At 44.1% G+C, this 24681-nt stretch overlaps 1 protein-coding gene across 3 annotated transcripts in view; it reads left to right on the top strand.

The window, feature by feature from the left end:
- The window catches only part of TMEM273 (transmembrane protein 273), a 552118-nt gene that overhangs the window by 408406 nt on the left and 119031 nt on the right, over positions 1–24681 (top strand). Inside the window, exons 3-4 of one of the 3 annotated variants that reach the window (XM_073596960.1) lie at positions 20326–20436; positions 20648–20678. In XM_073596960.1, the coding sequence (XP_073453061.1) occupies positions 20326–20436; positions 20648–20678 (142 nt within the window). The remainder of the gene's footprint in view (positions 1–20325; positions 20437–20647; positions 20679–24681) is intronic. The other 2 variants (XM_073596961.1, XM_073596962.1) reach the window with 2 other exon arrangements.

The following is a 24681-nucleotide window of genomic DNA, read 5'->3' as shown; positions in this document are numbered from 1 at the left end:
AAATGGGCTGTGGAGCAAGACCCGCTGTCGCCCAAAACTATTTTCTCATTTTCAATAATCAAAGAAGGTAAGGAAAAAAGGATGGAAAAGGTAAAAGGATAGAAGGGGGGGGGGAGGTAAGGCTGGGGGGGGGGGGTGAAATGGCGTTGGTTCAGGATAACTATGATGAATGGGCTCCGGAACTTTTCTGTGACATTAAGTCCCAAGAAGGGCAGTACCCTCTGCGGAGACGACAATCTGGTTCCATAGTCCCCAAGTGTTAGAGTATTTTTCCTGTTGGTGTTGTGCAGTGAGTACTCGATCTTCCATCTCATTTGGAATGGAGTTTTTATAGAGTTTGGCTCAGATGGAGGAGACATGTAGCAGGAAAAAGCTGGATCACCAGGAACCTTGTATTCCGTAAATTTTTGCGTGGTTTATCTGTCTCCCAGAAGTGGATCAATTTAGGGCACGACCAAAATATGTGAAGTCGTGTTCCTCCATCCCCCTGGCATCTCCAACATTGGTCAGTAGTTGCAGGGTGAGGTACCACCTTGTTAACAGTTTATAGTTGGTCTCTTTAATTTTTGTACAAACCGATGATTTCAACGAAAATCTGAGGACATGTTGTATCTGAGCAGATGTTAATGTACGCCCCAGCTTACTTTCCCATTTGTTCAAGAACGGTAAGTGTGGTTGTTCAGCCGGACAGTTCAAGAGGGCGTATGTTTTGGATAGAGCCTGTGGAAGGGAACCCTCTTTGGAACAGTATGCTTCAAAGGACGTCAGGGGACGATTAAATCCCTGTGAATTAGGCAAAGTATTGAGAAAGTGTTGTAAGTGTAGCGCTGTCCACAAGGAAAGTTTGAAGGGCTCATTAGCACTACTGTGGAAGGCCATTGGCCTCCCGTTAGGAAGTGGGATGCCTGGACCCTACCTGTTTGGCTTAGGGTCCGAAACATTTGCGGTTCCAGACCAGGGAGGAACCACGGTTTTTCTATGATAGGGAGCAATGGGGAATCAGGGAAGAAAGCCGGTTCTGTGTGCTGACCTGGGAGCATATGCGGAGTGTCGTACCCAATATGGGGTGTAACTTCAGCACAGGTGGTAGTTGGTCATAGCACCACAGAGCCCCTGGCAGCAGAATGTCAGTCTGGGCCTGTTCCAGTTGTGCCCACAATTTAGAGCAGCGATGCCAAAATTTATTAATTTTAAGCTACTGCCACGGGGGCCTAACTTCTCATATAAAATAACAAACTGTTATGTATTTATCATAGATTAAATAAAACATCTCACTGATCAAACTGCAACAAGCTTTTATCCCTACTTACATTGCGATTATTACTGATTTCTGCCATGTGCATGCTAGGTTTAATGCAATAATAACTTCATCTAACAATTATCTACTAACTTGGATGTTGTTATTGGCAAAGAATATGAAATCTCTGAAATGATGTGAGATCTTACGTTAAAACCTCTTGATCTTACCGGATCTAACGAATATCTATTAGCCCGAATGATTTTTGGCCCGAAAATTTGATAAGGGGGGGCCAGCCCCCCTCATCAATCACTTAATAAGTCTCTAATAATGTGAGATCTAACGTTAAAAACACTTGATCATACCGGATCTAACAAATTGCTTCCAAAATAGCTAACTGTTTGGTCAATTTTTTGATAAGGGGGGGCTGATGACGGGTTAGCCCCCCCAGCAAATAACTGTTAATATCGCTTCTTCTGTGTGAGATCTAACGCAGACAACGGTTGATCTAACCTGATCTAACAAAGATCTAACAAACTGCATAAGATTTTTTCAAAAATTTTGATGTGGGGGGCTAACCCGGCAGAGGTGCCTTTTTCAGGGTACAATATGAAGTGCAGTGCCAGTACAGTGGGAGGAGCTTTACATTAAGGAAACCCAATCTGAGTTTAGGTTCTGTATGTAAGCTTTAATAACAAGGTGTAAAGTCAATGTGGTTTGACAACATATAACGCACAATATCTCCGCAACCAAAGCTGCACAAATGTTTATTTTTGCGGCACAAACCAGCACAAACCCGGCACAAACAAATGGCGCGTTTGTTTTTAAAATTCAGGAACATGGGGTGCAATGTGGGCGGGGTTGCTGCAACTATAACGCACAATATCTCAGCAACCAAAGCGGAACAAACATTTATTTTTGCGGCACAAACCAGCACAAACACAGCACAAACAAATGGCGCGTTTGTTTTTAAAATTCAGGAACATGGGGTGCAAAATGGGCGGGGTTACAGCAACTATAACGCACAATATCTCCGCAACCAAAGCGGCACAAACGTTTATTTTTGCGGCACAAACCAGCACAAACGCGGCACAAATGAATGGCACGTTTGTTTTTAAAATTCAGAAACATGGGGTGCAAAATGGGCGGGGTTACAGCAACTATAACGCACAATATCTCCGCAACCAAAGCGGCACAAACGTTTATTTTTGCGGCACAAACCAGCACAAACGCGGCACAAACGAATGGTGCATTTGTTTTTAAAATTCAGGAACATGGGGTGCAAAATGGGCGGGGTTACAGCAACTATAACGCACAATATCTCCGCAACCAAAGCGGCACAAACGTTTATTTTTGCGGCACAAACCAGCACAAACGCGGCACAAACAAATGGCACGTTTGTTTTTAAAATTCAGGAACATGGGGTGCAAAATGGGCGGGGTTACAGCAACTATAACGCACAATATCTCCGCAACCAAAGCGGCACAAACATTTATTTTTGCGGCACAAACCAGCACAAACGCGGCACAAACGAATGGCGCGTTTGTTTTTAAAATTCAGGAACATGGGGTGCAAAATGGGCGGGGTTACAGCAACTATAACGCACAATATCTCCGCAACCAAAGCGGCACAAACATTTATTTTTGCGGCACAAACCAGCACAAACGCGGCACAAACGAATGGCGCGTTTGTTTTTAAAATTCAGGAACATGGGGTGCAAAATGGGCGGGGTTACAGCAACTATAACGCACAATATCTCCGCAACCAAAGCGGCACAAACGTTTATTTTTGCGGCACAAACCAGCACAAATGCGGCACAAACGAATGGCGCGTTTGTTTTTAAAATTCAGGAACATGGGGTGCAAAATGGGCGGGGTTACAGCAACTATAACGCACAATATCTCCGCAACCAAAGCGGCACAAACGTTTATTTTTGCGGCACAAACCAGCACAAACGTGGCACAAACGAATGGCGCGTTTGTTTTTAAAATTCAGGGACATGGGGTGCAAAGTGGGCGGGGCTTGCATTAAATTGAATGTTTAATATCTCAGAAACCGAACCGGCACAAACGCTCATTTTTGCGGCACAAATCAGCACAAACGCGGCACAAACGAATGGTATATTTTTATTCACGTTTTACAAACATGGGGTGCCAACTTCACACAGCTGGCCACAGGCTATACATGTAGTTTTATGGTTTACGAGGGAAGAGATATTACGTAGAGCCGGAGAACTGCCCTGACTACATAGGGAGCGCTGGTAAGATTGTGTGGGACTTGGTGTCACCCTTATTCGGAAAGGGGTACCACTTGTATGTAGACAATTATTACACAAGCGTGCCACTTTTTAGTCACTTGTTTGATCATCAAAATGGTGCATGTGGCACCATGCGATCCAATAGCCGGGGCTTTCCCCAGCAGCTTGTAGATTCCTGTCTTAGGCTGGGGGAGAGAGCCTGCTTGAGATGTAATAATTTGCTCGCTGTGAAGTGGAGGGATAACAAGAACAAGAAGATAACCCCTCTGTGTCCACGAATATAACCTCAATATGGGAAGGGTGGACCTAAACGACCAGTTGTTGGTGCCATACCTAATTATCCGTAAGGCCAGACACTGGTATAAAGAAGTGTCTGTATACTTATTTTAATTGGCTTTGCTGAATGCTCATGTGCTATACAGAGCTTCAGGGCGAACTGGATCCTTCCTTAGATTCCAGGAAGAGATCATCAGAGCCCTTCTGTTTCCAGATGGTGCTTTTGCCCAACTTTCCAATGCAAATGCAGTAAGCCGTCTGCATGAGAGGCATTTTCCGCATGTCCACTCTGGTACCCCTACCCAAAGAAACCCCCAAAAAAGATGTTGTATCTGTAGAAAGCACGGATTTAGGCGTGACACACCGCTTTTATTGTCCCTCCTGTCCTGATCAACCTGGTCTTTGCATTGGTGACTGTTTCGAACACTATCACACACTAATTGAGTATTAGCGTAGGGTACAGCACCACACAGTCATAGGCACACGTACACAGGGTCTCGGGGTCCCGAAAGATGTAATGGCCACATTTCTGAGACCCTAATCTGCAACATTCAGTTTATAGGTTTTTTTATAGTTTTTATAAAAGTGAAAAAAGTGAAAAAAAAAAACACAAAAACAAAAAAAAATAAAAAAGCCAAAAATAGTTGTGGTTGTATTTTTCTTCTCTCTCTCTATTGTTCTCTCTCTTATGTTCGCTCTCTACTTTCCACTTTACTGTTCGCTCACTATTGTTCTATATCTATCGTTCTTTCTTGGTTTTATATTTACTATGTTTTATTGCATTTGCTTTGCAGGTATGGTATGTTATACTGTAATGTTTGTTTTATTGTTAACCATCATTTGCTTAGCAGGTACGCCATTCAGCTGCAGCGCGGATTTATTTATCTTGACAGCAACAGCGTTTGCTCCCACGATAGATAAAGCCATGACTCCAGCACTGTAGGAGGTGATTTCACCACCACAGTTAAAAAAAAGAGGATATATCCCAAAGCATGGGGGTAGCAAGGGTGGAGGAGCGATTTGCTCCTAACTTTTGGGGTGGATGCCCCCATGCTTTCGGCATATATATATATATATATATATATATATATATATATATATATATTTATTTTAGGCACAGATTTCGTTAAAAAATGTTTTATTTTTCACTATTTTTTTTTGTATTTGCTTTGCAGGTATGGTATGTCTTACTGTTATACTGTAATGTTACTTTGTTTTATTGTTAACCATCATTTGCTTAGCAGGTACGCCATTCAGTTGCAGCGCAGATTTATTTTTCTTGACAGCAACAGCGTTTGCTCCCACGATACATACATTCGTGACTCCAGCTCTGTAGGAGGTGATTTCACCACCACAGTTAAAAAAAAGAGCATATATGCCGAAGCATGGGGGCAACAGGGGTGGAGGAACGATTTGCTCCTAACTTTTGGGGCGGATGCTTTCACCACCACAGTTAAAAACAAAATGGTGCATGTATGCCCATCATTAGAAGTGGGTGGATGAAGGGAGGTATTCTAATGGTGGACATACCCACCAATCAATCTCTTTTTTTCGTTCAGCCCACAGGCTGCATGAAAAAAAAGATTACAATATATGCCCAACAAGGACCAGCAAAGTACAGCAACAGCTGACCATAGAGCTGATCAGAGACCAGAATGGCTCCAATCATCTCTATGGCCTAAGAAACCGTAAGCTACGAGCATTTCATGACTTAGATTTTGCCGGATGTAAACAGCGCCATTGAGAAATTGGGAAAGCATTTTATCACACTGATCTTGGTGTGGTCAGATGCTTTCAGGGCAGAGGAGAGATCTAGGGTCTAACAGACCTCATTTTTTTCAAATAAGAGTACCTGTCACTACCTATTGCAATCACAGGGGATATTTACATTCCCTGAGATAACAATAAAAATGATTAAAAAAAATGAAAGGAACTGTTTAAAAATAAGATAAAAAAGCAAAAAAAAAAAAATTTAAAAAAAAAAAAGCACCCCTGTCCCCCCTGCTCTCGTGCAAAGGCGAACGCAAACGTCGGTCTGGCGTCATATGTAAACAGCAATTGCACCATGCATGTGAGGTATCACCGTGTAGGTCAGATTGAGGGCAGTTATTTTAGCAGTAGACCTCCTCTATAAATCTAAAGTGGTAACCTGTAAAGGCTTTTAAAGGCTTTTAAAAATGTATATAGTTTGTCGCCGATGCACGTTTGTGCGCAATTTTAAAGCATGTCGTGTTTGGTATCCATGTACTCAGCCTAAGATCATCTTTTTTATATCATCAAACATTTGGGCAATATAGTGTGTTTTAGTGCATTAAAATTAAAAAAGTATGTTTTTTCCAATAAAAATGCATTTGAAAATCGCTGCGCAAATACTGTGTGGAAAAAAAATGAAGCACCCACCATTTTAATGTGTAGGGCCTTTGCTTTAAAAAAATATATAATGTTTGGGGGTTCAAAGTAATTTTCTTGCAAAAATTTTTTTTTTTTCATGTAAACAAGAAGTGTCAGAAAGGGCTTTGTCTTCAAGTGGTTAGAAGAGTGGGTGATGTGAGCTGTGTGAAGTTGGCACCCCATGTTTGTAAAACCTGAATAAAAATATACCATTTGTTTGTGCCGCGTTTGCGCTGATTTGTGCCGTAAAAATGAGAGTTTGTGCGGGTTCGGTTTCTGAGATATTAAACATTCAATTCAATGCAAGCCCCACCCACTTTGCACCCCATATTGCCGAATTTTAAAAACAAATGCTCCATTCGTTTGTGCTGCATTTGTGCTGGTTTGTGCCGCAAAAATAAACAATCGTGCCGCTTTGGTTGCAGAGATATTGTGCGTTATATTTGCTGAAACCCCGCCCACTTTGCACCCCATATTGCTGAATTTTAAAAACAAACGGCCATTCGTTTGTGCCGCGTTTGTGCTGGTTTGTGCTGCAAAAATAAACGTTTGTGCCACTTTGGTTGTGGAGATATTGTGCGTTATATTTGCTGAAACCCCGCCCACTTTGCACCCCATATTGCTGAATTTTAAAAACAAACGGCCATTCGTTTGTGCCGCGTTTGTGCTGGTTTGTGCCGCAAAAATAAACATTTGTGCCGCTTTGGTTGTGGAGATATTGTGCGTTATATTTGCTGAAACCCCGCCCACTTTGCACCCCATATTGCTGAATTTTAAAAACAAATGCGCCATTTGTTTGTGTCACATTTGTGCTGGTTTGTGCCGCAAAAATAAACGTTTGTGTCGCATTGGATGCGGAGATATTGTGTGTTATAGTTGCTGAAACCCCGCCCACTTTGCACTCCATATTGCTGAATTTTAAAAACAAACGCGCCATTCATTTGTGCTGTGTTTATGCTGGTTTGTGCCGCAAAAATAAACGTTTGTGCCTCTTTGGTTGCGGAGATATTGTGCGTTATAGTTGCTTAAACCCTGCCCACTTTGCACCCCATATTGCTGAATTTTAAAAACAAACGCACCATTCGTTTTTGCCACGTTTGTGCTGGTTTGTGCCGCAAATATAAACGTTTGTGCCACTTTGGTTGCGGAGATATTGAGTGGTATATGCTGTCAAACCACACTGACTTTACGCCTCGTTATTAAATCTTACATAAAACTAGATTTATTTGTTCATGGTTTGTGCAGATTTGGTGGCTATTGTACATGATGTTTTACCTCACATGCGTAGTTTTGCCACCCCCACAGGGATCCCCCCCTTCCGATTCTCTAGCGCTGACTGGAAGAACAGAGGGAGGAGGAAATCTGGGGAGGGGGCGGGCACTGCTGGCTCTGCCTCTATTGAGCTAGAGCCAGCTTTCAATCAGGCTGCAGCAGGGGTGTAACTAGAAATCACAGGGCCCCATAGCAAAATGTTGTATGGGGCCCTCCCCCTGCAAACAGCCCCACCCCCCACCGCTTTGTCACGGAGCTCAGTCGGAAATGTTTGGTCATGCTGTGACAAAAGTCCCACCCTCCTCCTGGACCAGCTTGTGTGATAGACAGAACACCGCATCTATCACAGGAGCTGGTCTAGGAGGAGGGCAGGACTTTTGTCACAGCATGACCGAACCTTTCACACTGAGCTCCATGACACAGCGTGATTCCACTTTAAGCTACGCTGCAGCCACAGCGTAGCTCAAAGCTGCCCCAGGGAAGGCAGCCTACCGGGCCCCACTCGAGTGCAGACCCCATAGCGCCCACGTGGGTCGCTATGGCGGTAGTTCCGCCCCTGGGTGGCAGGGGGGATCTTGACAGTATTGTCGGGATCTGTCCCGCCTGCAGCGTGGCTCTACGCTGTCAGGATATAGTGGGAAATAGCCCGCCACATGCACATGAGTTTTTTTGTCACAGGAGAACATACTATATGCCAAAACAGGTTGGGTCATAGTTCTCTTTTAACAAAAGTTTAAACCAGGTGTTAACCAAGCAAAACAGCACTCCAGCAAATTCTCTTATATAAGTCACTTCTTTTTTTAATTGCTTTTTTTGAAAAACATCTATGTCAGTAAACATTCTTTTCCTGACAGACTCCATGGCAGACAACGTGTGGGTTAACCCCGCCTCCTCTCCAATGCTATAGGACCCCTCTCCCATAAATTTGAGCTCACCACTAGAGACTGTGTTCCGTAATAAGCCAACTCATGACCAAAGGGTGGGAACTCCGTCTGCCATGGAGTCCATCAGGAAAGGAAAATTACGGCAAGTATTTGATAATAAATTTTCCGTTTTCCTGACAGACTTCATGGCAGACTACATGTGGGAAATAACTAGCCAAACCACACGGGTGGGTATGCTGATAAAAAGAAGTTTAATTCTCCCCGTCAACTGACTGGGCTCTTAAACCAAAGATCGAAGAGGATAGAGAAGCAGGTTCCATGCAATAGTGTGACATAAAGGTATTAATGGAGGCCCATGAGGCCACCTTGTAGATGACATCAGGAGCTACATGCCGGGCTGCTACCCACGAAGCTGCCATACCCCTGGTAGAGTGTGCTGTCACCTCCTCTGGAGGAGCCAGGCCCTTAGCCTTATAAGCCTGCTAGATAGACTGGACGATCCAGGTCGCAATCGTTCTGGATGAAGCCAGTTTCCCCTTGTTGTTGCTGGAGTGTAGAGCAAAGAGGAAGTCGTAGCGTCTAACGGAGGATATAACTCGTAGGTATTCCTTCAGCATTTTGCCTACATCCAGAGGATGGACTTCAGAGGAACCTGGGGTCCTGAATGTAGGTAGGACAATTTCTTGGTCCTCATGGAACACTGAAAAGACTGCAGATTTGAGCCAAGCATAGGGATGAGGACCACCCGGTCCGGGAAGCAAGTCAGGAATGTTTTTTCATGACCCAAGGACCCAATCTCAGAAACCCTTTTAGCCAAAGTGATGGCTACTAGAAAGGTGGCTCTTAAAGTCCTTAATAGAAAGATCCCACAGTGCTTAGTCCAGACAGTGAGCCAAGGACCAGGGGAAGATCCCATCTGGGGAATCTTGGTCTTCTTTGGGGCCTGAGTCTTGTTGCCCCACAGAAAAACTGCAGAGTTAGAGGGTGAACAGCCCACGATGTATCAGAGAAGGCCGACAAGGCAGAGACTTGGACCCTGAGAGAGTTGATGGACAGAGACAGATCTAGACCGAATTGAGGAAAGCTGAGAATATCCTGGGATTCCCGGGTCCCTGAATGATCTGCCCACAAAGGATGAGAATTTGACAAACTTGGCCCAAATTCTCTCATAGACTTTATTTGTGCTTGCCCTTCTCGAGCCCATGAGGGTGGAAATTACTCCTGAAGCACACCCGAGAGACTCCAGCCTTTCCCTCTGAAGAACCAGACCATCAGTCTCAGTAATGCCGGACAAGGGTGCAGGACTGTCCCCCTGAGAAAGAAGGTTCGGCCTGAGAAAAAGAGGTAGCGGGTCCCGGAAGCTGAGCTGGGTCAGGAGGGGAAACCATGGCCTGTTCGGCCAGTAAGGTGCTATCATCACCACCTCGACCGCCTCCGCTTGAACCCTCCATAAGGATCTGAGGATGATCGGGAACGGGGAAAAGGCGTACGCCCTGTTGGAGCTTCCACTGATCTGTCAGGGCATCTATTCCAAAGGCCTGGCTGCAACAGCCCCGAGTGTAATACTTCTTGATTTTGAAGTTGTAGGGGGATGCAAATAAATCTACTTCGGGATTGACTCCCAAGGACAGGATCCACACGTACGTCTGAGCATGCGGTGACCACTCATTGTTGTCCAGCTGAGTGCATGACAGGAAGTCCGCTTGGACATTCTAGACTCCAGGGACAAAGACTGCTGAAATATTGGCCAGAATTTTCTGAGCCCAGGACATGATGAGCTCGACTTCTTGGAGCAGAGTAGAGCTCTGAGTGCCCCCCTGTCTCTTCACATATGAGACCGCTGTGGTGTCGTCCATCTTCAGTAAAACTGACTTCCCCTTCTGGAGATGAGTGAAAGATTGGAGGGCAGACCAGGCTGCCCGTAACTCCAGGACATTCGAGCCCAGGTTGTGAAGAAGGGCACCGCTCATGCCTTGAGCAAGTTCTGACCTGCAAAGGGCTCCCCAACCAGCACCACTGGCATAGGTCAAGAACGTGACCCATGAGACGGGGGCCATGGAGTGGCAGGTGAGCAGATTTCTGCGCTGGAGCCACCAGAAGAGGCTGTTCCTCATCACTGAAGTCATGTGAATAGACTGATTATCCCCCGAATTCCATTGTTGTAGAAACCCTATCTGAAAAGGGCATAATTTCCCCAGAGACCACTTGACCATGGGGGTTGTAGAGACCATTGTGCCGATAATCTTTAAGCATTGCAAGGCTTTTAGGTGTGAAGAGCTCGGAACTCGTAAAATTCTTCCTTAAATGACTGGAATATTTTCCACGGGGAGAGAGATGGAACTTTCTACCATGTGGAACTAAGTACAGTATATCAGGCATTGGACTGGTTCCAGATTGCTTTTTCCCAGACATGCTGGAAGAGAAGCAGACTCTCTTGGCTTAGCCGGCTTTCGTCCACTGGACGCCTGGCTCTTAGCGGACTGGAAGGATGCCTGTCTTCTGCTCCAATTCCTTCTGATATCTCGGCCGAGGCGGGTTTGCAAGCCGGCTGACCCGTAAATCCTTTTAAGATCTTGATCTATTCTTCTCTCAGGCCCATCTTTGAAGGATACCGCATCCTCCAGAGGAAGAGTTACATGTTTAGCTAGTCGCATCAGAGCTGCGTCTATGAGGGCAGCGTTTTCCAGATATTTCACTTCCTCAGCCTTGAAGGGGTATAACCTGGAGGTCCTACTTAACATAGAGGTCTTCTTATCTACCTTGCTCCATTCCTTGTCAATAATATCCTTTAATTCAGAAAGGAGTGGAAAATTGGAATGTTATTTCTCCAGATGCTTAAAGAATTTCTTCTGCTTACCTGGGGGAGTAGAAGAGTTTTCCCACTTAAAGCAGGATTTTTTTTTAAATACAGCAGCTACAAACACTGTAGCTGCTGACTTTAAATAAGTGGATTTACCTGTCCTGGGTGCCCTCGATGTCGGCCGCCCGAGGCCGCCCTGTCCCTCGGCTCTTGTGTCCCGGCACCGCAGTCCTAAGTAAGGGAAACAGGCAGTGGAGCCTTGCGGCTACACTGCCAGTTTCCTACTGCACACGCGTGAGCAGCGCGGCGCTTTGTGAATGGGACGCAATGTGTTGTGGGACACACACGGTTCCCATAACACACTGAGCCCCATTCCCCAGAAGACAATGTGGGGAGCAGAAGATTGAAGATCACCGCGGTGTAGGAAGAGGCAGATTAGGAAGACTGCCTAGCAACAGCCATTTCACGTAAGTAAAAAAAAATATTTTTTCCTCCATTTTTTAAGGTATTTTTTAAAAACTCATCTCCCTCCATCTCACTGTGCGAGGAATGAGGGGAGGAATCATAAGGCTGGAATGGGCTCCTGGGCCTCGTCAGCCAGGGAGCCAGATAATGTGGTGGACTGGCTCCGCCTGTAAAATGTACCCCACTCTTTGTGGGATTGATATACCATCTGTTTGACCAGTGTCTCCATTTGCCGGCTTTCAGCATCTTTTTCCCGACTGCCTTGGCATAACAAGGGTCACATGAGGACTTGACTTACGGGACCCAGGTCCCACAACCCCAGCAGGATCTGTGATCAAAACGTCTGTCGTGGCGGTGGGTGTGGTGTTTGGAGGAGGAATGGTAACATCTCTTTTGTTGGGAGGAGGATTGGGAACATCTCCTCTGTTGGGAGGAGGAATGAGAACATCTCCTCTGATGTTGGGTCCTAGACGGAGAGTCACATCTGGACCTTGATGAAGAAGGTGGGCGTTGTGGCCTGGCAAGGTCCCTGTCATCTTGCACAGTAAGCTGATGGTCTGACCTGGAAGAGCTAAAAAAGGGAGAACGTGACATTTAGGGAATCAGTCCATCTGCACGTGGACCTGGCCCTCCCCTTCTCATGCCCCACATACCTAGAGCGCGAGGGCTGGCCGCACGGAGGCGGTGATTTGTCCACGGCACCTTGGCGGACGAATAGGAGGCGATCCTGCAGCTTTGTAGGAACACTCACACGTCCTGGAACAAAGGAGTACAAATAGCAGTGCAGCTTTCCCTTTAAGAGGCATCTTAGCCCCCCTTCCCTCTTTTACCATAGCCCCAGGCTGAAGCTGACCATGATCTGGGAACCTGGGGCCTGAGGAGCTGACGCAAGCTGCCTGTAGTAATCCTAATCCCTGTACACATGATAGGATTTTCCGATGGAAAATGTGTGATAGCACCTTGTTGTTGGAAATCCATAGGAATTTCCGTCATACAAAATTTGAGATCTGGTTCTCAAATTTTCTTACAACAAAATCCATTGTCGGAAATTCCGATCATGTGTACACAATTCCAACACACAAAGTGCCACGCATGCTCGGAATCAAGCAGAAGAGCAGCACTGGCTATTGAACTTCATTTTTCTCGGCTCGTTGTATGCACTGTATGTCACCGCGTTCTTGACGTTCGGAATTTCCGACTAACTTTGTGTGACCGTGTGTATGCAAGACAAGTTTGAGCCAACATCTGTCGGAAAAAATCCCATGGATTTTGTTGTCGGAAAATCCTATTGTGTGTACAGGGCATTAGAATGACAGGGCTCTCAGGGATTCAAACATCCCCGTCGGAATGACGTCACCACCATGCCTGGACTGCGCCTGCGCAGTGGCGACCTGCCGTAGAGTGCCTGCACAACTGCCGGGTCCCCTGTCGCACCGCGTATGCACGAAACCAAGCCTCGGCTTCGTCCGAGGATCGCACATGCGCAGTAGCGAGCCCGGAAGAGGGAGCTAAACCCTGGAACGCACTTGCGTTCCAGGCACCATAGAAGCAAAAAGAAAAAGAAGACAGCAAGGCACATGAGGGAAAAACAAACAGGGAGCTTTTATATACAAAAACTGCTGCCATGGAGAATCTTCAGACCTGCCAGCCGTTCCACCGAGCCTGGGCATATGAAGGCCATCCCCACCACAGGACACAGGGGCCTGGAGCCACACACCCACCCATGGCTGGGCCCTGGGCTATCTTGAAACTGCCCGGCCTCAACTTCCACGATCAATTTTGGACATCCGTAAACGTAAGTGCATTGACTTGTAGGTTCAATGAGGTGGACAAAAAAGGAACGCAGTCTCTAGTGGTGAGCTCAAATTTATGGGAGTGGGGTCCTATAACATTGGAGAGGAGGCGGGGTTAACCCACACGTAGTCTGCCATGGAGTCTGTCAGGAAAAGAATGTTTACTGACATAGATGTTTTTCAAAAAAAGCAATTAAAAAAAGAAGTGACTTATGTAAGAGAATTTGCTGGAGTGCTGTTTTGCTTGGTTAACACCTGGTTTAAACTTTTGTTAAAAGAGAACTATGGCCCAACCTTTTTTGGCCTTAGTTTTCTTTTTGTTCATAAGATGACATATAGTATGTTCTCCTGTGACAAAAAAACCCATGTGCTTGTAGTGGGCTATTGCCCACTATATCCTGACAGCGCAGAGCCGCGCTGCATCTGGGACAGATCCCAACAATACTGTCGATATCCACCCAGAGCCACGTGTGCCCACCCCCTCCCCAGATTTCCTCCTCCGTCTGTTCTTCCAGTCAGCGCTACTGAATCAGAAGGGGGGGATCCCTGTGGGGGTGGCAAAACTATGCATGTGAAGTAAAACGTCATGTACAATATCCACCAAATTTGCACAAACCACAAACAAATAAATCTAGTTGTATGTAAGATTTAATAACGAGGTGTAAAGTCAGTGTGGTTTGACAACATATACCACTCAATATCTCCAAAACCAAAGTGGCAAAAACATTTATTTTTGCAACACAAACCAGCACAAATGCAGCACAAACAAATGGGACGTTTGTTTTTAAAATTCAGCAATGTGGGGTGCAAAGTGGGTGGGGTTTCAGCAAATATAACGGACAATATCTCCCAAACCAAAGCGGCACAAACGTTTATTTTTGCGGCACAAACCAGCACAAACGCGGCACAAACGAATGGCGTGATTGTTTTTTAAATTCAGCAATATGGGGTGCAAAGTGGGCGGGGTTTCAGAAAATATAACGCACAATATCTCCGCAACCAAAGCAGCACAAACATTTATTTTTGCGGCACAAACCGGCACAAACGCGGCACAAACGAATGGCAGGTTTGTTTTTAAAATTCAGCAATACGGGGTGCAAAGTGGGCGGGGTTTCAGCAACTATAACGCACAATATCTCTGCAACCAAAGCGGCACAAACGTTTATTTTTGCAGCACAAACCAGCACAAACGTGGCACAAATGAATGGCATGTTTGTTTTTTTTAACTTTGAGAAGTTTTATTAGATTTTCATGTTATACAAGATATACAATGTAGTTGAATACAACGTAGTTGTACAGAAAAGAAAGGAATACAGATTTACATGGAACAAAAAAAAAAGTAAAATTGAGTATTCTCGGTTCATTACATCAACAGTTGAGAACACATGGAACGTCAGGGTTCCTCATTAAACCGTTTGAGTATTTGGCATTGGAGGGAGAAGCCTGTCACTCCATTTGGGAGCATTCTGGGAGCAGGCTTGCCAGTTATTCTCTGAGGAACTGTGTTAGCGACCCGAAATGCGGTCATTTGAAGTAGATCATGTAGTATAACAAATACTTTTGTTTCTGAACAAAGTAATACTAGCTCTAACCTTTCCTAGTACTGTATGTATTATCTGAAATACAAATTGTTTGTACTAAATCTGAACAATAACCATAGTACGTCTTCACGTTTATAGCTCTAGCCATAAATCACTTAGCCCTGCGACTGCTAAAGCACCTTAGATGCGCTGTATGTTTCAATAATTGAGTGTAGTAGGTATCATCAAACTCAACACTAGAGGTTATCTTGGATGGTTAACCAACAATCACAATTTTTAAAATAAGTATGTGTCCTGCCTTCCTTATGTGCTAGCATTTTTTCCATAAGGCTTTGTGATTTCACTCTAGCTATAACCTCTGTGATGTTGAGGGGGAGAAATTGTCTTCCACCGTTTTGCTATTGAGACACGTACTGCAAATAGAATGTGTATTATCACCTTCCTATGCAGGGGGGAGAAAGATTCTATCCCTAGGCTTAATAAAGCTAGTGCTGGAGAGGGTGTACATATAGTATTGGTAGTTTTCGATAGCAGGGAAAACACATCTTTCTAGAAGGTGTGTAGGGCTTTACAATGCCACATGATATGTAGGAGGTTCCCCTTGTGATAGCATTCTCTCCAACATAGTGGCGATAGTGTGGGGTCTATTGTATGTAAACGCATGGGAGTCAAGTACCATCTGTGAAACATTTTGTGGAAGTTGTCCCAGTGGTCAACACATGCCGAAGAGGTACTATTGTGCTTTATTGCTAGCAGCCATTGTGGTAAAGTGAAAGACATTTGCAGCTCAGTTTCCCATTTCTCCATCGTTGGTATTTTAACATGGGAGGAGTGGGAGTTACAAAATTTATAGCATAAGGATATGCCTTTAATACTGGGATTGTGTTTGTTCAGCAGAAAATTCCAAATGGAAAGCGGGATTTTCGTATTTGGGAGTGGATGTTTTTGTTTGTAGTGATTAATTTGCAGAATCATAAGATTATCTAGGGTAGTTGGGTTCACTATATCTTCCATAGAGAAGTGGAGGCCTTTTTGTTTCCAGTGGTGTGTGGAAAAATTTTGTATAAGAAATTCATAGGTCGTTAGGGGTATGTTAAGTTGGAAGAGTGTTTCATTAGGGAATTGCTTTCTGATCAATAATGACCAGGCTATGAGTGTTGGTTGTATGGTAGGGTAGGGTGGTGTAAATAGTTGGTGGTGAATAGTAGAGGCCATTAGCAGTGCCGTTAGGTCGTGTCCCGGGGTGATGACACGTTCAATGTGAGACCATAGATTATCCTCTTGGCAAGAGAACCAATATTTCACCTGGTCCAGTAAAGACGCTTGGTAATACGCATGAGCGTTGGGTAGTCCTCCTCCTCCTAGTGTCCTATGTTTATAAAGAGTGGCTAGGGCTACCCTGGGTTTTTTGTTTAGCTAGATACATTTATTCAGGCTTGAGGCTAAGTCGGTAAAGTATTTTGTAGGGATGGGAATTGGGAGCGTTCTAAAGAGGTAGAGCAATTTGGGGAGTGTTTGCATTTGGTAAGCTGCAATGCGTCCCACCCATGTTAAGTGAATCTTTGATAATTGAATGAATTCCTCCTGTATTTGTGATAGGAGGGGTAGATAATTGGCGGTGTACAGGTTAGAGGTAGGATGGGTCAGTTGTATACCCAGATATGTAATAGAGGTTAGATCCCAGGTGCAAGGGAATATCTCTTGAAGTTTGGATATATTCTTTGTGGAGAGGTTTAAAGGGAGAGCGTAGCATTTAGTGGTGTTGATCTTATGGTAATTCGTGCTTCCAAATTCATGTAGGATTTTTTTGTAAGGAAGATTCAGGCTTAGATAGTGTTAGTATGACATCGTCGGCAAAAAGCCCAATTTTGTGGATCTTCTGTCCTACTGTGAGACCTTGGATGTCAGTATTGTTCCTTATAAGTTCTGCTAGCGGTTCAATAGCTAGAGAAAATACAATTGGGGATAGTGGTCATCCTTGACGTGCACCGTCGGTCAGGTTAAAGGGGTCGGATAGCATGCCTGAGGTATACACTTTGGCTGTGGAGTTAGAATATAGGGCCATTATGGCCGTGTGAACAAATCCTTTTAGACCGAATTTAGTAAGTGTTTCAGATAGGTATTTCCAGTGCACCCTATCAAATGCCTTTTCTGCATCTAAGGCTACAAATATACTGGGAGTGCGAGTTATTTCAGCGTGTCTTATTAGATTTATCATCCTTCTGGTACTATCTGGGGCTTGTCTGCCTTTAACAAATACCACCTGTTCCAGTCCTACGAGGGTGGGGGTGATATCCAGTAATCTATTGGCGATTGCTTTGGCATATATTTTGAGATCTGAGTTTAATAGGGAAATGGGTCTAAAGTTTTGGGGATGGGAGGGGTCTTTTCCTGTTTTTGGTATAGTTACAATTATGGCCTGTAACATTTCTTTTGGAAAGCTACCTGATTCTGCTGCTTTATTAAAAATTTCTACTAATCTGGGAATCAGAAGGGGGGAGAATGCTTGATAATATTCTGCTGAGAAACCATCTGATCCGGGGGATTTATTTTTTGGGAGGCGTTTGATCACAACTTCAATTTCAGCTTCAGTGAACGGCCTGTTCAAAGTATGTAGTGTGTTCACATCTATCGTGGGAAGATCAATTCTCTGGAGAAAATCAGTGATATCTGTATCTGTGGGCTGATAAATGTTCTTATCCTGGTTAAGATTGTATAGAGAGTCGTAGTAGTCTTTGAAGGTGTTTGCTATATCTTTGGGGTTGGTATATAATCTATTGTTCTCATGGTGTTTAATCACTGAGATATTTGCCCTGGTTTGACGTTTTTTAATTTGTGAGTCTAAAAGTTTGCTCGCTTTGTTACTCTGGGAGTAGTATGAGAGTTTAAGCCTTTTAAAGTATAAATCGTAATCATGTTGTAGTGTTTGTTTGAGTTCTTCTCTGCAGGTGTTTAGTTGGAAGAGTAGGAAGTGATCGGGCGATTGTTTGTGTCTGGTTTCCAGATCCAAGATGTTTTTATGTAGTCATTCTATGTGCCGCATTTTTTCCTTTTCTCTCTAGCAGCTATTTGTATAAGCACCCCCCTAGAGAAGGCCTTGTGTGTGCACTATACTGTACTAGGGCGGGTCCCCCGGTGTTCATTTAATGTAAAATATTCCTCTAATTTTGTTTGCATTTCCTCCCTAATTTGGGGTAGAGAAAGAAGATGTTGTTTGTTACGCCATAGGGGTGCGAGGTTGTCTTTGCGGGTATCCATAATGTCTATCGTAATGGGGGCATGGTCAGACCAGGTGATATTGTGGATATTCACTTTGACCACATTTTGTAAAGTGAACTTATCTGTAAGAAAGAAATCAATTCTGGAGTAACTTTTATGTAGTGGTGAGAAGTACGTATAGTCCCTCTCTGTGGTGTGGAGGCACCGCCATGGGTCATATAGCTCTTCTGATAGACAGTAATGGCCCAGGGATGGTCTGCACCTCCGCCCCACAGAGGAGGAGTCCATTTCGTCATTCAAGAGTACATTGAAATCTCCACATATCAATAATTTGCCTTTTTGCAAACATTTAGCCTTTTTTAAGGTTTTGTGTATGAGTCTCATTCGTGGGAGCATATATATTTACCAACGTATATGTATCGTTATTGATTTCAGCAATCAAGATAATATATCTACCAAGGCAATCAGTGTATTGCTCTAGAAGTTTAAAAGTGACAGTGTCCTTAATGGCTATTAATACCCCATTGCGTTTGCAAGAGTTATTTGCTGTAAAAATGTGTGGGAACCTGATGTGGGTGCATTTTGGCATGCTTACTTCTGAAAAGTGTGTTTCCTGCACACAGAGAATGTCGCAGTTTTTCTGCAGGGCTGTGTTCCACATCATTCTGCATTTAAATGGGCTGTTGAGTCCTCTAGTATTGAGAGACATTAGTCTAAGAGACATTAATTTCATTTGTGGTGCTTAGGAGCCATCTAATGGTGCAAGTCGTTATTTGCAGTAAGAGAGATAGAGCCTCTAGGACAGTGGAAAGGGATTGTCTCCTTGACATACCTGTAAGCGGAAAGCTCCAGTAAGATGGAGGAGTAAGTAAAAGAACTGAGAGAACTGCAATTGAAAACAATAGAACAGTCAACAATAACTGGGTGAATTCCTGAATATCCCAGAAAACCGAGTGGGGTATAGTCATGTATGTATCTTCCGGTACAGCCGTACATCGGTGCTACTTGCATTAGCTTTAGTGAAACTTGGTGTTTAGGGTGATGCATGTCCCTGTTGAACAGGGCCAGAAAAATTGGGCCTTTGGTGGTGGTGGTGCTGGTGCCACAACACTGTAAGTCCTCACAGTTACTCTTGGTGGGTGCAAAAACGAGCCCTGCTGTGAAATATTAGATCAAGAATTCTAACTACATGTCTCTGTTGAACAGGGGCAGAAAAATTGGGCCTTAGGCACTGGTGCCACAACACTGCAGCCCCTCATGGATACTATAGTTGGAGCGCGGGAATGAGCCCTGCTGCAAAGTATTGCATTAAAAATTGTAATTACACGCCCCTGTTAAACAGAGGCTTCCAGAAATCCTCATTGGTAGTAAAGCCCATGAATGGATACCCGTGGCATGTAAAAAATGTAAAGGCTCCAATAGTGTAAAAAACCTTTAGGTTTATTCGAAAAATTAAAAACAAAGCATCACACTTACAATGTTGCATCAATTAGAATGCCTGAAGTCTGAAGTGCTGGCTGGTGCACATTCGAACAAACCCATCCTTCTGAATACTCAAACAGTAACACGAGGTGACGTCAGCGCGTCGCTCCTACCTACACGTTTTGTAAGAAACAACTTAATTCTCTTATGAAATGCATAGGGCGGAGCAACGCGCTGACGTCACCTCATGACGTCGTCCCCCACTGGCGCTTTTTGGTCCTCCTCTTCTCAGAGTGCCACCATAGGAAGCCGCTTCCTATGGCGACACACCTTTAGACTCGCTCCCGAGCCAGGATGTATACATCCATTGACACACACAGTGTGGCTTGGCCCTGCTCCCCGATCCCTCCTCACAGGATTTGATTGACAGCAACAAGACCCAATGGCTAATGCTGCTGCCTCCATGTCCTCTGAGGAGAGCACCACTGCAGACGGCACATGGTTGGATCGAAATAAGACTCAGGTAAGATTTTAATAGGTGAGAGGGCGATACAGCAGGAGGGACATTTTTTTTTACCTTAATGCAGGGAATTCATTAAGGTAAAAAAATGTCCTTCCTTTACAAGCACTTTACAGATTATTGTTTTGGAGAGCAACGCTTTCCAATCAAAATTTATTAGGAGAAAAAGTTGTATGAAAAATCATGTTTACACTTGGCATCATAATAACATAAGGACTGGTTTCCTTTTTTTTTTTTTTTTTTTTTAGAGATACAATATGCAATTATTGGAGCCTGTTTGGGTGCCATTTTTTCTGTCACTTTCATTGCTATTAAACTGTATATGATAAAGAAGCACATGATGGACAACAACTATTCAGGTGAGCTCACTTCATCAATACTATGTACACACAATACACTTCATTTAATAGAAAAAAAGATGCATACAAATCACTTTCTTTCCCTTTACTTTTCTCCCTTCCTTTTCAGCCCCCATCCTCTTCTTGCATACCTTCTCCCATTCCCCTTTATACTTAATTATTTTAGTATTCATCATTGTTTGCAACTAACAGGTTTCATCTGTTTACTTAGCAGAATCAGGGTCTTTAAACCTAAAAATAAGGTATGATTCTTTTCAATGATTCATGTACTCTTGTATGTTAAAAATTCAGAATTTGATATTAAACAGTAATTTAAGTAAAATATTAAACCTGGGCTAGTTAAATTTCTAGTTAAAACACGTCATTTTTTTTCCCTCGGTAGTGCATTTAAAAGTCTCCCCTGTTAGTAAAATAAACACACTTCCACACTCAAGCAGCTTCACTAGTAGGGATGAGCTAAGTGTTCAGTCCGACTTAGGTTCAGACTAAAGATTCACTCTTTGGCCATTCAGATGTATCCCAAATTTTGTTTGTCTAGAATTTCGCCAGCGAACATTCCATACTGTATTGCCAAAGCCATCATTGACCTTCCTACTTCCAGCCCCTCTCCTTCTACCTCTGCCTCCAGTATACACTTTATCTCATCCAGTGAGAGAGTTTATGATATATCAAGGTCATCAAACCGGGAATTCCAAGGACGTATACTTCCAATAGCCAAAGATTAGGCAATTTCTCTCAAGGTGATATGCAAGAGAAAAATAAAAAGCTCCGTAGACTGAGCAAATGCTAGCCAGCTGGAATTCCTGGTTTGATGACCCATTCTGGTGACTAATCTGAGGCTCTTTGGTTGAAGTGCACCCCATGAGTTCCAGCTTCTCGGACACCCTTCTATAGCCCATGTGAGGCTTACTGCTTGATTGACTCCATGTCATAAGACATTGGAGTCCACCCAATCTGGTAAGAGTACCCATCCTTTTTCATTTCTTGAGGTTAATCACCACTGATGTTGTTTTCCCACCTACGGATCCATACCATACACCCTTGATGCAGTTTTCCACCTATGGACTCCCATCATTTTGGATAGTCCTTTTGGGACTTTTCACCATTTACTTTTGAAGTATTTACCACAGAGTTGACACTAGTGGACTATTGATTTATATATGCTTCATTTCCAGGGATAATACTCATGGACTTGACACATTGTTACACATTGTTTTTACTTTAAGAGCGCTGCATTTTTTTTCTTGTTTTAGCATTATGTTTTCAAGGCTGCCATTCTTACAATACCATGTATCATGTCTGGTGGGATTGTTCTAAATTACGGGGATTCTGGAATAAGGTCTCTGCTTTAATTAGGAATGTTTCTGGGGCACCGGTACCTCATCTACCCCGTATGCTAAATAAATCTTTGGAGAAGCTTCCTCACTCCAGGCGCAAATTGATCTCTTTTATGCTATTGGGGCTAAGCTCACTATAGCTCGCTCATGGAAGTGACCCTCCATTTCAATTTCCATGTTTTGGCGCAAGGTGTCTTGAATACTTGAATAGGGATGAGCCGAACACCCCCCCCCCAGTTCGGTTCGCACCAGAACCTGCGAACGGACCGAAAGTTTGCGCAAACTTTATAACCCCATTAAAGTCTATGGGACTCGAACGTTTGAAATCAAAAGTGCTCATTTTAAAGGCTAATATGCAAGTTATTGTCCTAAAAAGGGTTTGGGGACCCGGGTCTTGCCCCAGGGGACAAGTATCAATGCAAAAAAAAGTTTTAAAAACAGACGTTTTTTCGGGAGCAGTGATTTTAATGATGCTTAAAGTAAAAAAAAAATTATTCCTTTAAATATCGTACCTGGGGGGTGTCTATAGTATGCCTGTAAAGTGACGCGTGTTTCCTGTGCTTAGAACAGTCCCTGCACAAAATGACATTTTTAAAGGAATAACAGTCATTTATAACTGCTTGCGGCTTTAATGTAATGTGGGGTCCCGGCAATATGGATGAAAATCAGTGAGACAAACTGCATGGGTACCCCCCCAGTCCATTACCAGGCCCTTTGGGTCTTGTATGGATATTAAGGGGAACCCCGCACCCAAATGAAAAAAAAGGAAAGGCGTGGGGCCCCCAGGCCCTATATACTCTGAACAGCAGTATATAGGTGGTGCAAACAAGACAGGGACTGTAGGTTTGTTTTTAAGTAGAATCTGTTTGTAATTTTGAACTGGTACATTTTTAAAGTGCAGCTCCAGCCAAAAAATCTATTTTTAAGCTTTTTGGAAAACATAGGGAAGGGTTATCACCCCTGTAACATTTGTTTTGCTGTCTGTGCACCTCTTCAGAAGATTTCACCTCACTTTCTGTCCCAATGACAAAGGTTTTTTGAAAATTTGGGGTTTTTAGTGAAACAAGGATTGGTGATAAAGCATCAGTGAAGAGGAGACACATTTTTCCCATATTAACTCTTACAGAAGAGAATTTCCCTTCCTAGGGGTAGATTTCATCTCACTTCCTGTTGTCTCCTTCCTTTTGCAAGTAGGAGTCATTTGTAAGTTGGATGTTTGAAAGTAGGGGCCTACCCTATATACTCTGCAGAAATTTGGGCCTTAGGTGTTGGTGTTGCCACAACACTGTAAGCCCTCACAATTACTCTTGGTGGGCGCAGGAACGGGCCCTGCTGTGAAATTTTAGATCAAGAATTGTAATTACATGCCATTGTTGATCAGGGGCAGAAAAATTGGGCCTTTGGTGGTGGTGGTGGTGGTGCTGGTGCCACAACACTGTAAGTCCTCACAGTTACTCTTAGTGGGCGCTGGAACGGGCCCTGCTGTGAAATATTATATCAAGAATTGTAATTAGATGCACCTCTTGAATGGGGCAGAAAAATTGTGCCTTTGGTGGTGGTGGTGGTGCTGCCACAAAACTGTAAGCCCTTACAGTTACTCTTGGTGGGCACAGGAATGGGCCCTGCTGTGAAATATTAGATCAAGAATTGTAATTACATGTCCCTGTTGAACAGGGGAAGAAAAATTGGACCTTTGGTGGTGGTGTGGGGGTGTTGCCACAACACTGTAATGCCCCGTACACACGGTCGGACTTTGTTCGGACATTCCGACAACAAAATCCTAGGATTTTTTCCGACGGATGTTGGCTCAAACTTGTTTTGCCTACACACGGTCGCACAAAGTTGTCAGAATTTCCGATCGACAACCACGCGGTCACGTACACCACGTACGACGAGACTAGAAAAGGCCGGTTCAGAACCAAGCGCGGCACCCTTTGGGCTCCTTTTGCTAATCTCGTGTTAGTAAAAGTTTGGTGAGAGACGATTCGCGCTTTTTCAGACTCGTGGCTTTCAGATCGTTTTCTGCCGTTTGTGCTTGTGGGTTTGTATCTGCTCTTCAGTGCGTGCAGTCAGTTCGTATCAGAGTTTTCTGTGTGATCTTGCCTGCTCGTTGCTGTTTTTCAGGTCGCTCTTCACAGGCCTTGCTGTTCTTCAGTGCGTTCTGTTACTTCGTTCTGAGCAGCCGACCGTTTTCTAGCCATGTTTCGTATACGTACTCCTCGTAGAGTTCGTGCTGTGCGGGGGTTTGGTGTTGGGGTCCTGACCTTGACACAAGTCCAGTCCATGAACAGGGTGGGGAGGAGTTCATGGACCAAGAATTGGTTGCTTCAGCGTGACCAGTTCTCTCATATGCCTTTGCTCCGTGAGATCCGTGAGAATAATACTGGTGATTTCAGGAACTTTCTCAGGATGACGGACCCCGTATTTCACCGTTTGTTGGCTTCGCTGACCCCCTATATTAGCAGGCAGGATACCTGCATGAGGCTAGCCATCACTCCGGAGCAGAGGTTGGTCGCTACCCTGCGGTATTTGGCGACAGGGAGAAGCCTGCAGGACTTGAAGTTCTCGACAGGCATCTCCCCCCAGGCTCTGGGTATCATTATCCCAGAGACCTGTTCTGCCATCATCCAGGTCCTGCAGAAGGAGTATATGAAGGTAAGATTTTTATCCTTTTATATCACATTTTATTGTATTGAATGTTTGATAATATATTGTATTTCTCTCCTCATTCCCTAATTACCATGATTGGAATATGCTGTGAATGTCCCCTTTGTCCTCATGCATGCTGGATTTTTATGTAATTATTATTTTCGGTCCTTCATACATATTTGCCCTTCAATAACCTCCCCAGCATGGTGTCTCCTGCCCTATATTCACCTCATATAGTCACTTAACAATGTATTTTATC

The sequence above is a fragment of the Aquarana catesbeiana genome, linkage group LG08 (assembly GCF_042186555.1).
Source record: "Aquarana catesbeiana isolate 2022-GZ linkage group LG08, ASM4218655v1, whole genome shotgun sequence".
Lineage (NCBI taxonomy): Eukaryota > Metazoa > Chordata > Amphibia > Anura > Ranidae > Aquarana > Aquarana catesbeiana.
This window is presented reverse-complemented; position numbering and strand designations above follow the sequence as displayed.